At 44.6% G+C, this 14,494-nt stretch overlaps 1 protein-coding gene across 5 annotated transcripts in view; it reads left to right on the top strand.

Annotated features, from left to right (window-relative positions):
• The first annotated feature begins 2,051 nt into the window (after nt 1-2,051).
• Nucleotides 2,052-14,494, top strand: part of OTULIN (OTU deubiquitinase with linear linkage specificity) — a 52,427-nt gene continuing 39,984 nt past the window's right edge. Inside the window, exons 1-2 of one of the 5 annotated variants that reach the window (XM_075921454.1) lie at nt 3,451-3,497; nt 8,017-8,146. In XM_075921454.1, the coding sequence (XP_075777569.1) occupies nt 3,466-3,497; nt 8,017-8,146 (162 nt within the window). In that variant the 5' untranslated portion in view covers nt 3,451-3,465. Of the gene's footprint in view, nt 2,176-3,450; nt 3,498-4,843; nt 4,879-5,164; nt 5,218-8,016; nt 8,147-14,494 lie in introns of those variants that run through there. The other 4 variants (XM_075921455.1, XM_014570471.3, XM_075921457.1 and 1 more) reach the window with 4 other exon arrangements.

The following is a 14,494-nucleotide window of genomic DNA, read 5'->3' as shown; positions in this document are numbered from 1 at the left end:
CAGGCAGTCCCCGAGTTACGTGGATCCAACTTATGTCGGATCCGCACTTACGAACGGGGCTTTCTCGCCCCGGAGCTCGCAGGCAGCCAGACCGCCCAGAGCGCAGCGGTCCCGCCACCTCGACCTCCGGGGCGAGAAAAGCTGCTCCGGATGCCCCTGGTCTGCTGGGGACCGTCTCCAGCAGACCAGGGGCACCGGGAGCAAAGCCGCAGCAGCGGCAGGGTGCCGCGCTTCTGAGGCTTTGCTCTGGCAAAGCCTCAGAGGCGCGGCACCCCGCTGCCGCTGCGGCTTTGCTCCCCGTGTCCCTGGTCTGCTGGGGGGGGGGGGGCGCAGCTAGTGCGCCCCCCCCCCCCCAGCAGACCAGGCTTTTGTTGCGGACCCTAGGGCAGAGCAGCTGGGGTGCTGCCGGGTGGTCCCACAGCGCCGCTCTGAGCACTACTGGACCAACCCGGCAGCACCCCAGCTGCTCTGCCCCAGGCATCCTGATTCAGCCGCTGCTGGTCAGTTTCAGCAGCAGCTGACTTGGGGACGCTTGGGGTTCTTAAGTTGAATCTGTATGTAAGTCAGAACTGGAGGTCAGTTTCAGCAGCGGCTGAATCTGGACGCCAGTTCCGACTTACATACAGATTCAACTTAAGAACAAACCTACAGTCCCTATCTTGTACGTAACCTGGGGACTGCCTGTATATTGGCCAAACTGGAGCATCTCTATGGGAAAGAATTAATGGACACAAATCAGATATCCAAAAAGGCAACACACAAAAACCTGTTGGAGAACACTTTAATCTTCCTGGACACTCGTTGATAGATCTCCAAGTCAACGTTTTGTTTCAGACCAATTCCACAAGCCAAATACATAGAGAAAGGTTGGAACTTAACTTCATTCACAAAGTTTAATTCTTACGCAAATGGTATGAATTGGGATATCGTATGGCTCGCACATTATGAACCAACCAACCAATTAAGGTGTTAATGGTTCTTGATGTCCGTGTAGAATCTGGTATTGGTCATCTCCCTTTCCAAGTGCAAACTAATGGTTCTTATCAGCCTCTTGTAATTATTTAGTCCTTAAGGTGCTACTAAACTATTTATTGTTTTTTAAGTTTTTCCTGTTACAGACTTACTCGGCTACTCCTCCGAAGAGCATGTACTCACTGTCCCTTTTTTCTTCCTCCCCTTTATTTTTTTTCCCTTCTCCCCGCCTCCCGCTTTCCCTTATTCATTCTTGGTTCTGGACTTCCAACACTTCTGTCATCTAAAGAAGTGGGTTATGCCCACGAAAGCTCACACTACCATCTACATGTTTTGTTAGTCTTTAAGATTAAACAATACTGTATAACAAGTATTGTATTTTAAATGCATAATGTACAGCTAATTGTAGGAGAACTATGTAATCTATAGTATAAACAACACTTCATAAAACACTTCAGCCTGAAACTGAGTCATTTCTGGAAGTTGCAATAGTGGAATAGAATGTGATTTTTCAGTATTTTTACCATCTATCAGTTAAATTAAATAAAATACAGGACTATGTAGCACTTTAAAGACTACATCAAAAGTGGGTCTGGCCCACGAAAGCTCATCATCTAATAAACCATCTTGTTAGTCTTTAAAGTGCTACATAGTCCTGTATTTTGTTTCAGCTACACCAGACTAACACGGCTACATTTCTATCACTATCTTAAATTAAATAGAGAGACTAACTTGGTATATTTGAATAAGCTATTTCTGAAACAGTGGTGTGTGTATTTGATAACAATAGTGAAGTGCAGTAGATGGGCACAGTATTTACATAGCCACTCGAAGTGTACTTTGCTAGTCATTCCTCTGCAGGAAGGTGACGGCAGCACATGATAGGGATATATGAGGTCTTTGGCTGTAATAAGAAAAGTTTGTACTAGTTACTCTTCACAGATGAGACCCATACACAGCACCTATAAAACCCAATGTGATATAAAAGATAATTAGTGGGGCTGACGTTGAAGTAAGTCGCAGTAGATGAAAAAGCGAAAGTGAAAGTGATTACAGATAGAAACTAGTAGGAATTTAAGCCCAGACAAGACAAAGCATGAAGAAATATATGTTCCTGTTTATATCTGATTGGTGATTTAGGTTGAAAAATGGAGGTAATTGCAAGCATGCACAGCAAGCAAGGCCGGTGGAAAACCAAATAAGGTACAAAATTGCCTCTGTTTTAATATCTGTAAGGGGAGATCAAAATCTGCAATCATTTTTGTCTGAGAATTCAGGTTTGAATCTGGAAGACAAAAGAAGGAAATGTGAATGCAGAGACCATATTATTCAGCATGGGAGCAGAGACAAAATAAACAGGAGTCAGGTAGCACCTTGCTCTCTGCAGCAGTTTAAGAATAAAGGATAGTTTTATACCTTTAAAAATGAAACGATTTTAGTCTCAAATAATAAGAAACAAGTTGGGTGGCCTAAAGATTAGTTTCTGTATTTGGAGATGCAGTCTTTTGAACAAATAAAGATTTTTCGAAGGGACTAAACAAACAAATATATTTATTATGATTCCAGAGGGGCTTTTTAATTCAAAATTTAGTACACCTTTGGGATAAGGAGCCAATGATGTCTACAAAATATTTTACTAAAAACTTTTGTCTGGTAGAATTTTGAAGGAAAAATTGGATGTAAAGAGTAATCAAGGGAAGTAGATGAGAAGTAATCATTGAAGATATTTGTGTAACTTGGAGGGGGAGAATGTTTTCCCCTCTGAGAGCTCTTTTCCCTTTCAACATCAACTAATGCTAGCATCACTTTTAATCAGGCTTTTTCTAGTTACTCTCTTCTGCAAGATTGCTCTGATTGTGGGAGTGAAGCTAAAGCTGAGTGGTGCTGCTATTATTGCTTTCTGTTTTTCTCTTTGTTTGATATAAGGATGTGTTTTGTTTGCTTTAGGTTTGGTGTTGGCCAAGGGGGCAGTTTTGGATAGTTTAGGCCTTGCAGGTTGGGTCTTGCTGCCACTCCTTTGAATGCCCAGCCATGGGGTGCAGACACCATCCATCTCCCAGATTAGGAGGTTCTTGAGCTAGGTGATGATCGGCAGAGCTTCCATGAAGGAGTGTGCCCTGGTTAGGGGAAAATAGAGCACTTGTAAGAACAGAATGTATGCCTCTTGTATGAGCAAAGCTGTTTGTTAGCACACTGAACCTTGTTATTCTGATTGCTGTGTAATGAAACGCCTCTGTGTCCTTGTTTTGCCTCCCTCTACCTCAGCTGTTAGCATCACTATTTCTCATGTGTTCCCTTTCTCAGGGAGTTGAGATGCTGATCAGAGACTTTATAAGGCCAGTCCCATTAGAAGAATCCCTTGGGCTATCCCTGCACCCTGAACTCGAGATCGACGATATGCTGGTGGCTGAGGTGGTAGCTTGCTTCTCAGGGTGAGCCTGGCACAGTTCGTGAAGTGGTGCTCTGAGAAGATCCAGGAAGCCAATAGGAAGCATGCACCTTGAACCAAAGGTGAAAGTAAGCAGGTGTGCCCTGGTGTGCATCTCCAGCAAGAGCTGGTAGAGCTGTAGCAAAAGCCAGTAGGGGAGCTATTTAAAGAGCTGGCAGGGACCTGGGTTGCAATAGGAACCTGTAAGAAATTTTAAGTTACTTTCACCACTGCCTGGGACTGAGGCAACATCTATAAAGGCTCTGGGCACATCTGAATGATGAGTCATCTGAATGAAGCCCCATACTGACTAAAAATACTAACAGCAGGGGGAGCCCTGTGCTTTGAAAGTATTGCAAAGAGGTCAGTTTAGTCTCTGGAGTGGGCAAGCAGTGTTCTAGGAGCAATCCTAGCACATTCTAGTGTGCTGCTGAGGGAAGCATTTTGGTGGGATGGGAGGATTTCCAAACTGTCAGTATCAACCCAGTTCCTCCTTAATGCTGTCTGTGCCTGAGTCATGCTGACTCTGGCTGTGGGACCAATGGGGATGATGTCCTCTTGGACTATCTGCGCCCTGAACTCGAGATGCCATTAGCCTAATATGAGTTTATTGTCTGTTTGGTATATTGTGAGACATGAGCTATCTGACTTTGATAGGACAGAAAGTGATTACTCAAGTGCATGTTTCCTTAATCAGTAATAATGTCAGGGACCAGTGGCCATGTGGTTTATTTCCTGTTCAGTTGCCTTCCTCTACCTCAGCTATTAGCATCACCATTTCTCATGTGTTCCCTTTCTCAGGGAGTTGAGATGCTGACCAGAGACTTTACAAGGCCAGTCCCATTAGAAGAATCCCTTGGGCTATGAAGCTCCAGCAGGGCCTGAATTTCTTTCTCCTGCCTCTACTTCTTCTCTTCCACAATGAGTGGCTGATCTGGTGGACAATATAACTAGAGCCCTGGAAATCTGTGGATATCTGCTTTATATCCACCAAGCACTTTATAGAATTTCCATAAATAATAGCAGGTGAGAGAATGTATGTAATATAGCAAGGGAAGACAGATACCTATAGGTAAGGTTTGAAATTATTCCAGGTTGATGGAGAAATACACAGAAAGTCATTTTTGATAGCAGGTGCAGCAGAAATGACATCACTTGGAAAGGAGGAAACCATGTTGAATGAAATCCTGAAGATGTACAGCCTGCCAGGTTAGATGCTTGTACTAGGCAGGCAGGGTGGAGAACTAAGGGTTTGGTAGTCAGATTATTTAGAGCTCCTAGACCTGCATTATTAAATTCCTTTTGCAAGCTTTTTTGTTCAATCAGTGATTCCAGGCAGCTGTGAAAATTTGCTATGGCACATTACTTATGTTAACCAATAGCAATTCCTATTTAATGAAATGTGAACAGTACCTCTCAGCCTACATGCTAGATTGATGACTCCTCTTCTCTTTTGTGATGATTTTGACTGCACATTGGTAAGATAATTTCTCATATGTTTTTAAAATATTCAAGAAATGGCAGATTATAAATGCAACTGCTATTTTGTTTTTCTGGAGCAGTATTTTAGCTCACTGTTGAAAAGATGAAAGATGCTGTCATGATTATGAGGGTTAGCCAGCAGCCTGGGGATTAAGGAGTTAACTACACCTAGCCAGGTGGAGTGACCAGTATGAATGTAGGTGGGACTTTCAAACTGGGACAAAGGAATTTGGTTTTTTTCCTTTCTCCTTTTTATCTCTCTGGGTGAGTCCCCTGCAGCTACAGGGAGGGACAAGCATGTCTCTCCCTCTCCAAGAAACAATTCTTCACTTTCTGTAAGTAGGGCAAAGTTTAGGTAGTTTCGTTAGGCTTTATTGTTTTAAGGGTTGGGTATGGGATCTGATATCTGGCACTGCTTAACAGATGTTTGGCTTTTCTTTTTAACTAAGTTCTAGCCCATGGTGTAATTCCTCCATGAGTATATTTTGTTACCTTTCCATCTGATCCTTATGCTTGCAACAGGAATATTATTGTAATAATAAAAGTTTTCTCTTTTCTTTTTATTAACCTGGCATTGGTTACTGGTGAGTCCTGATTTTTATAATAGGGGTGAGATTTCCCAAATGATCTTTTCCCTAATTTCGTTATTAATATTTGGGTGGTGGCAGTGGAAGTTTTATTCCCAAAATCTAGGGTTTTGAGATTTTGGGGGAAGTTTTATACCAAAACCTGGTAGATAAGGCTTTGGGGTACACTTGCTGGCCCCCACTTCTGCATTTATTGTGCCAGAGTGGGGAAGGAGCCATGACAGATGCATCTTCTAAAAATGGATAATTTTGAAGAATCTTTTAAATATATTAACCTGTTTTTAGGTTGGAGAAATAGATGAAGCAACTTAATAAAGTGCTAAATAATGGTGAAACATTTGAAACATTATTAGAGGCCTCTGAGGCACTTATCAAGGATAATGTTTATGAAAAGGAAAAATGTTGAGAACACAATGAAACATAAGCTAAAGAATATTGTATTTTTTTCACACTTTGGGATGCAAGCCACAATCCTGAAAAGATTTTTAGACAGGGAATACTTTTTACTAATCACACTAAAATGTGTTCCTTTTCTTTCTAGTACATTTCCTGTATTCTGTATTTTTTTTCAGATGGAATTTGAGAAACAGGTTTCCAGAGAATTTTATTTTTTTCTCATAACAATTAATTATTGCAATTGTTTAAACTATTTAATGGTGAGAAATTCTACAGGAGAAATGTCCATTCTTTCACATTCCATTGCCTATCCATAATTTGCATGTTACAGTAAATCTCCATTAGTCCAGCATCCAATGCTCCGGGACTCCTGATGGTCCGGCACCATCAGGAACCCGGAAGTGCTGGGGCAGCCTGACAGGCTTCTCCCATTCAGCTGCTGCTGAAACAGACCAGCAGCTGAATCGGGGAAACCGGGAGCAGAGCAGCTGGGGTGCTGCTGGGTTGGTCTCGTAGCGCTGCCCCTCGGGGCTGCGGGACCAACCCAGCAGCACCCCAGCTGCTCTTGGGGACGCCTGGGGCAGAGCAGCTGGAGTGCTGCCGGGTTGGTCCCGCAGCGCCAAAGGACGGCGCTGCGGGACCAACCCGGCAGCACCCCAGCTGCTCTGCCCCCGTGCTCCCCAAGTCAGCCGCTGCTGAAACAGATCAGCGGCTGATTCCAGGAAGCCCCGGGCAGAGCAGCTGGAGTGCTGCCGGGTTGGTCCCGCAGCCCCGAGGGGCAGCGCTACAGGACCAACCAGGCAGTACCCCAGCTGCTCTGTCCCAGGCGTCCCCAAGAGCAGCTGGAGTCCTGCTGGGTTGGTGCCGTAGCGCCGCCCCTCAGTGCTGTGGGACCAACCCGGCAGCACCCCAGCTGCTCTATTGCAGGCATCCCTGATTCAGCTGCTGCTGAAACTGACCAGCAGCGGCTGAATCAGGGATGCCTGGGGCAGAGCCGGACTATCGTAAGGGGGGGCTATGAGGGGCCTGGGGTGGCATTCCCTCCCACCCCACTCCAGACCCCTCATAGCCCCCCCTTCTGATAGTCCGGCATATCTGATAATCCGGCACCCGCTGGGTCCTAAAGGTGCCGGATTATCGGAAGTTTACTGTATATTGGTGTGGATCATGCTTTCTGATTGTAACCTTGCAACTGGAGTGCACACTGTCTTCTTCTAGGACTATGGAATAGCTGAATGTAAAAGACACAGTGAGATAGATCTATAGAAATGTACAACTCAAATATCAATAAGAATACATTGGTTTTTTAAAAGTCTTTTTGCATTGCACATCTTTTCAACTAGCCTTTTATACAGCATCTAGAACAGGTTTTTGCTGACACTGAACAGTGAAGTATTTTTTTAAAAATCAGCAGATACAGTATTAAATAGCAAATTGTCACCGTGTATAGAAATTACTATTTATCTTTAGCACGAAAAGTGGAAGGCAAATCTTTCTGGAAACAGATTTGCAAAATTATATCAGATTGAAAAATAAAAAGGAAAAAAAGTGTATGAATCACAACGTGTAGTGTATCTTACATTGCACACTTTATATCAGTTAGGGGGTATTTCCCATCTATTTTCAGTCAACGGCATTCCCCAGAAGTCATAAGCAGAATTAGTCACTCCTGGAGTTTCAAACTGTGCTCCACAAGACTTTAGAGCAACTTTTAAGTAGTATACAGGAGCCATTTTAATGAGGCAAGCCATAAAATGGATTACATAAACTAAATTTAAATAATTAGAACTACTAGTTTCTTTGCTGGTATCATTTTAAGTGAAAGCTCAGGCCTGTGTCTCATCTAAGCAGAAATTAACAAGTGCAGGATGCTGACTCACCAAAGTTACTATGGTCTTATTTGGCTTATGAGAGCATATCAGGGTCACAAAATTTAGCCATAGTATTCTGCTGAATTTTGCATTGTTCAGCACTGCACGTGTTAATGTCTTAAACTTTAAAATTGTACTTTTGCCATTTGATGAGTGTTTGAGCCAATCCCTCTACTTTCATAAAACTACTTGTAATATAAATACATTAACTTTTTCTAAAATCATATGAGACATTGCAACTGTCATCCAACTTGCTGTCTACTCTGCATTTATATTCAAGCTTCCATGGAATTTTTCAGAGGAGAAATGGCTTGTGTCATTGGCCAAAATTGAGGTCTCCCCACAACAAACATCTAGTCCTGGCTGCTGCCTTTCATCTATCAGCTGGTTTCATGTCAGCAGCACTGTGGGTATGTAATATTTAAAAAAATCAGTCTCTTTCAGGTGGAAAGATTGCTATTTTGCATAAATAGCAAATATGATATTGAAATATTATTTCAATTGTATGGCACTCATCACCATGTTTATCTGGGTGCCCTACAAAGCTTGAGTTGAGACAGTCAATGAAGCATCATGCTTCCCTACAGCTTTACCACTTAGCTAGAAAAAAAAGATTTAAGCAGTTGTGACCACTTAGGCAAAAATATGTTACCACAGTATTTATTTCAGTTCTCACATCATTGATTTCTTCTTTCTCTCTTCCTTCTCCTAATTGTGTGTGGCTTTTCTTTTCTTTTCTTTCCTTTTTTTTAAATGTGTATTGTGGCATGTGCTTTTGTTAGTGAAGACAATGCTTTGTGCTTTTACTAGAAGATAGTGAACAATAAAATAGTTAGTAGAGCCAAAACCGAGTGCTTTCACTGCCTTCCCTTATCGGCTAATCATGTAGTCGATTAAAAACTCTGTAGACTACATGATTAACAAATCACCACTTCTTAACATTCCTAGCATGCAATGTGATTGTTTTGCATCAAATGAAAAGGGAGGGAAGGGTGTGAGATTGCAGGGACAGTTACACTCATGAATGGCCACAAGGGAGCAGCAAGCACAGGGGACAGGTATATTCATGAAGCACGGGACAGGTATACTCACCAAGCACCCTACCCTCGCAGAACAGATGCTTGCTGACAGCATGGCTCTTGCCACCCAGCCTGGCCCTGGCGAGAAGTGCTGGGTGGCCAGCATGGCACTGATCCCAGGAAGCAGCTGCTGGCTTCCACACAGTCCCTGCCGCCCCCGGGTGACTGCGCTGCACGTCCCCCACTCCACCCCACTACTCCTGGGCTGGGGACAAGTCTCCAGGTGGCCTGTGTGGCTTTCCCCTCCCTGCCTGGGCCATTGCTGCGGACAAGCCACCGGGTACCCTGTTTGGCTCCCCTCACCTGACTCGGCCCCTGAGACAAGCCGCTGGGCAGCCTGCATGGCCCTCTGCTGCCCAGGTCAGCACCAGGGACAAGTCATCGGGAGGCCTTTGTCCCCACCACCACCCAGCCCTGAGGACAACCCATCAGGTAGCCTGCATGACTGCCTGTGCTGGCATTGGGGTCAAGCAGCCACGTGCCCTGTGCCCTCCTCCCCACAGCAGCCACCCAGGCCAGCCTCAGGGAGAAGTTCGTGGGTGGCCTGCATGGCCCCCCTTTACCCTGGGCTGGCCCTGACTTCATCCCCAGGCAATACTGGGTAAATCTTCTATTAAAGCATATGGGTGATTGCATCAATGGGAGGCATCCTTGACTGGTTGGTGAGGGCAGCAGGGGCAGAAGCAAGGGGTCCAAATGGCCATTCTTTCCATCTAAAATTCCCAATGCAGCATAGTATTCTTTCCTCCTTCTGTCCTAAATTATTATTTAACATTGCTTGGTGCTCTTCAACAATACCGCATTTGAACTTTAAGGTTGTGTTTCAGTGGCAGGCTAACCTGATTCCTTATCTCCTGTCCCACTGGAATGTGACATTTTTTTTTCTGTGAAAAGGTAAGAATGATGAAAAGTACTATTGCAAACTATATGATGATCTGCCCCCGGGCGCGTACACAGCCCCAAAAGGTTGGGGACCACTGACCTATGGAATAACTACTAGCATTTTCTGAATATAGCTGGCGTTCCTAGACCCACCTTTACTTAGTTTGAAATCTGATGAGATCCCAGGCTAGAGAGGAAATGTTTCAAATGTGAAATAGATACAGTCAAAGGTGGAATTTAAGGAGGGTAGGGGGCAGTAGCTGTGTGCTCCAGAATGCGGCTTGCTTTTCATCATGAACAGTGAGTTCCTTTCACCAGCCAGGTGTGAGAGGAATGCACAGAATGCAAGCGCTTTCCCCTCACTCCCTGATAGTCCCGGGAATTTGATGAAAAGTAGGCTACATCCCAGAGCGCATGGCTGCTGCCCTGCACTCTCCTCAAATTCTGCCCTTGGATACAGTCTAAACATGTTTGAAATGTACCGTGTGTGAATAGCATAATGCAACCCATTTTTTGCAATTATTGATCTTACATAACATTAGTTTGGCAAATAATCTGCTTAATCTACTATATATTTGAGTTTGCCTATAAGTAAGCAAGTCAGTGAGCAAGCAAGTTTAGTTAGGAGTGTTTCTGATATTCATTCATTCTGCTTTAAGGGTCAATGAACTAATATATTTGGGTTATTATTCGGTTATTGAAGACATGGTGATTTATACAAGAATATTGTTCTACTAGTGATTTGTGACCAATAATAAACACTGAATTATCATGTGGCAATTATTCAGCTCTTTAATGTGCTACTTAATGAGATAACTAGCAAGGCTACGTCTACACTGGCCCCTCTTCCGTAAGGGGCATGTAAATTTCAAGAGTCGTCGTAGGGAAATCCGCGGGGGATTTAAATATCCCCCGCGGCATTTAAATAAAAATGGCCGCCGCTTTTTTCCGGCTTTTAAAAAAGCCGGAAAAGAGCGTCTAGACTGGCCCCGATCCTCCGGAAAAAGCGCCCTTTTCCGGAGGGTCTTATTCTTACTTCAAAGTAAGAATAAGACCCTCCGGAAAAGGGCGCTTTTTCCGGAGGATCGGGGCCAGTCTAGACGCTCTTTTCCGGCTTTTTTAAAAGCCGGAAAAAAGCGGCGGCCATTTTTATTTAAATGCCGCGGGGGATATTTAAATCCCCCGCGGATTTCCCTACGACGACTCTTGAAATTTACATGCCCCTTACGGAAGAGGGGCCAGTGTAGACGTAGCCCAAGTGAAAAAGATTACAGAACACATTGTGTATGTGGTATGTTCACAACCACAGCAAATGGCAGTCTAAAGTAATCACTAAGGGCAAATTTACACAGCAGGGCAAAAGCCAAAATAAGCTATACAACTTGAGCTACATCAATTTTTGGCTTGAGCTTATTTCAGCTTTTGGCACTGTCTACACAGCAGGAAGTCCAAGTTATGTTATTTCAGAATAATTTCAGTTATTCTCAAATAACACTGCCGTGTAGACATACCCTAAGTCAGCTGTGATACGTTGCCCCCATATTTTTATAGAAATAGGTTTTGCTTATGAATGGCTGTGTCTACACTGGCGCAATCTCGCGCGAAAGCGGCCGCTCTTGCGCAAAAACTTGCTGCCTGTCTATACTGGCTGCGTGTTCTTGCACAAGTAAACTGACATTCTAATGGATAAAATCAGGGCTTCTTGTGCCAGAACTCAGACGCTCCCGCTCAGGAATAAGCTCTCTTGTGCAAAAGCTCTTCCAGAAGAGGCCAGTGTAGACAGGCAACATGAATTTCTTGCACAAGAAAACCTTATGGTTAAAATGGCCATCAGAGCTTTCTTGCACAAGAGAGCGTCTACACGAGCATGGATGCGCTTGCGCAAAAGCACATCTCTTGCACAAAAGCACATGCCATTGTAGATACTCTGTTGTGCAACTATTTTGACGCAAGAACTCTTGCGCTCAAGAGTTTTTGCACAAGATCACACCAGTATAGACATAACCTAAATGTATAACTCAAATACATTTTAGGCAAAACAGGGCAAGTAACCTGTCATTCAAGAGCCTGTGATCCCCTGAATGTGCATATTCTATTTGTGTGCATGTGTCATTCTAATATGAGAAGTTATAGGTATTAATTGGAAACCTCTTTTATTAATTCTGCATCTTCTAGCGAAAGTCATTAGTGGTACTTAAATAACTTAATTGCCTGGTGCTCAAGACAATGAGCTGTAAATTGTTGTTTTTTCTTGTAAGCCCAAACTGTGGTTGGTCCTACAAAGACATGTGACCATGCTACCTGGTGCTGGAATCCATCTTGAATTCGGTATTTTTCCATTGGGATGGGGAAAATTGAACAAAGGAGTCCCACACTCGGGAAATTCTATTTAAGAGAGGGGGAGCAAACAAGGATGGTCTTCAGCTGGCTTTTGAAACTGCCTCCCTGCCCTAAGAGGATACACGAGAACACCTGGAAAAAAGAACTTGTAATGAAAAGGGTGGATGAGCATTGCTGTGCCCAGGTCAGAGAAAAAGATCAACTGTGACTAGAAGAATTTTAGCTGAAATAAGGCTTAAGGCACAGGTGGGCAATAATTTTTAAGGGGGGGGCCACCCCAAGATTTTGGTAAGTGGTCAAGGGCTGCACTTTTCTATGGAGGTGATATGGGTCTCGGACGGAGGTAGGGTACAGAAGGGGGCTCGGGGTAGAGGACTGGGTTACAGGAGAGAGAGGTGTGGGATCTGAGAGGGAGTTTGGGTTAAGGAGGGGGTTGTGATCTGGGGTAGAGGATTGAGGTGCAAGGTCAGGGAGGTGGTATGGGTGCAGGAGAAGATTCTGTCCTGGGGGAGGGGTGCAGGGTGTGGGAGAGATTGTGACTTGGGGCAGGGAGAGTTGTGGTGCAGAGGGTTTGGATGGTAACCTGAGTGAGAAGCGGGTGATGACCTGGAGTTGGGTTGTGTAAGGGAGTGAGGTGCTAGAAGCAGGCTCTGGCCAGGAGCTGCTTATCTGAGGAGATCTTGGCTAGCAGCCATACTGGACTCTCAGGAAGGCTCCCTGCCTGCTACAGCCCCAGGCCGCTCAAAGCTGCTGGCTGCTACATGTGCCTCTCTGTGTTGCATGCCTGGGGTGGAGGTAAGGCTTTGCATGCTGCACCCATCCCCAGCACAATGTCTTAGCTCCCACTGGCCAGAAACCAGCCAATGGGAGCTGAGAGATTGTGCTGGGGACGGGACAGTGTGCAAAGCCTCCTCTCCATCCCTCCCTGGCGCATGGCGCAGATAGGCACAATGGAGCAGCCTATCTTTGAGCGGCTTGGGGGCTGCTCCCTGCCTGAGCATCCTGGTGGGGTAGACTGTGGCCAGATTAAGAAATGCGTGGAAGACTGGATCTTGCCTGCCCCTGGACTGGAGTGAAGAATCCTGTTTTGCCCCCAAAAAGAAGGTTTATTGATCTTGCGGAAAAAGGGGTTTTTGCGCAAAAAGAAAACGTCCACACTGCTTGTTTTGTGCAAAAACGGATCAGCAGAAAATATGAAAATGAGATCGTGATGCCTGCAAATGAGTCCCTCATTAGCATATTTTTTGCCAAGAAAACTCATAGTGTAGATGTAGCCTTAGTGTATTAGGGTTAGCCGACGTGTTTTATTTTTGCTTAGTAACTTACCTTGGTCGGACTGTTTTCACTTGGAATCACTTAAATCCTACTTTTTTATACTTAAAAAAACCCAAAAAACGGTTGTTTATTATCAAAGCAAGTGTAAATTATTATCATCAGGGGCGAGGGAGATCAACAGCTGTGCATCTCTCTTTCACTAATAAAGAGAGCAAACTCTATTAACTTTCTCAGTGTAAAATATAGATGTAAGATGGATTTATTTAGGGGTTTGGTCCTATTTGGGGCTGTGTTCCTGGGTGCTGACAAGTCCCTGTAGCTAAGCCCTCCCACAGCTGAGCTGTTATCAGCATCTGTGTTACTAAGATGGGGAGGCTCTTACCCCAATTCTGTGCCTTTGCTTGGGGGAGGCCAGAAAATCTGGCCCATCAGGAGGGTGGCAGAGTGCCTGGAGGCAGGTAGGTGGACTCAGTGGTATGAGCAGCACATTGAATGAGACTGTCTCAAGGGGAACTCTGTGATCCCACCCATCACAGCAGCATTAGATTTACTTACATTTCAGAACAGTTGAAAGAAGAACCTGAGTACACTCACCTCAGTCAGTGCATTGTGAGGGCCAGTGTGCCATGTTGAGATACTTTCATAAAAAATGAGCACAACATTTGCAAATAGAATCTCTCCAGGCTTCAATATAGTAAATTGGGGGGAAGAGCAATAAGTGGTCTGCAGGCTGGATGCAGTTCGCCATAGTCAATCCCAGAAGGCTGGTGGCACTTTATTTCCCTGCATGGCTGCACGTACAGACGCTCATAGCTCCCATTGGCCACGTATCACTGTTCACAGCCAACGGGAGCTGCAGGAAGTAGTGTCGTGGTCTGTGCCACTTCCTGCAGCTCCCACTGGCTGGGAACGACGGTCTGTGGCCAGTGAGAACTGTAAGGGGCTGTAGCTGCGGACACACGGGTAAATAAAGCTCCAGCAGCTTATTGCCCACCCCTGTAGGAGATTCCATCAGTGATGATATAGAAGTATTACTAGTTCACATACACTATTTCTCATTTACAGTTCCATTTCTCATTTACGGTTAAGAATTACCTACCTTGTATCCTCCTGCAGTTAAGCTCCACTTAAGGAGGTTCTAAGTACTCCATTTTGGACAACTGCCAACAACTTAGCCTATAT

Source organism: Pelodiscus sinensis, chromosome 2 (assembly GCF_049634645.1).
Source record: "Pelodiscus sinensis isolate JC-2024 chromosome 2, ASM4963464v1, whole genome shotgun sequence".
NCBI classification, from domain to species: Eukaryota; Metazoa; Chordata; order Testudines; family Trionychidae; genus Pelodiscus; species Pelodiscus sinensis.
Note: the sequence above shows the minus strand (reverse complement) of the source record. Positions and strands in the feature narration are given on the sequence as shown.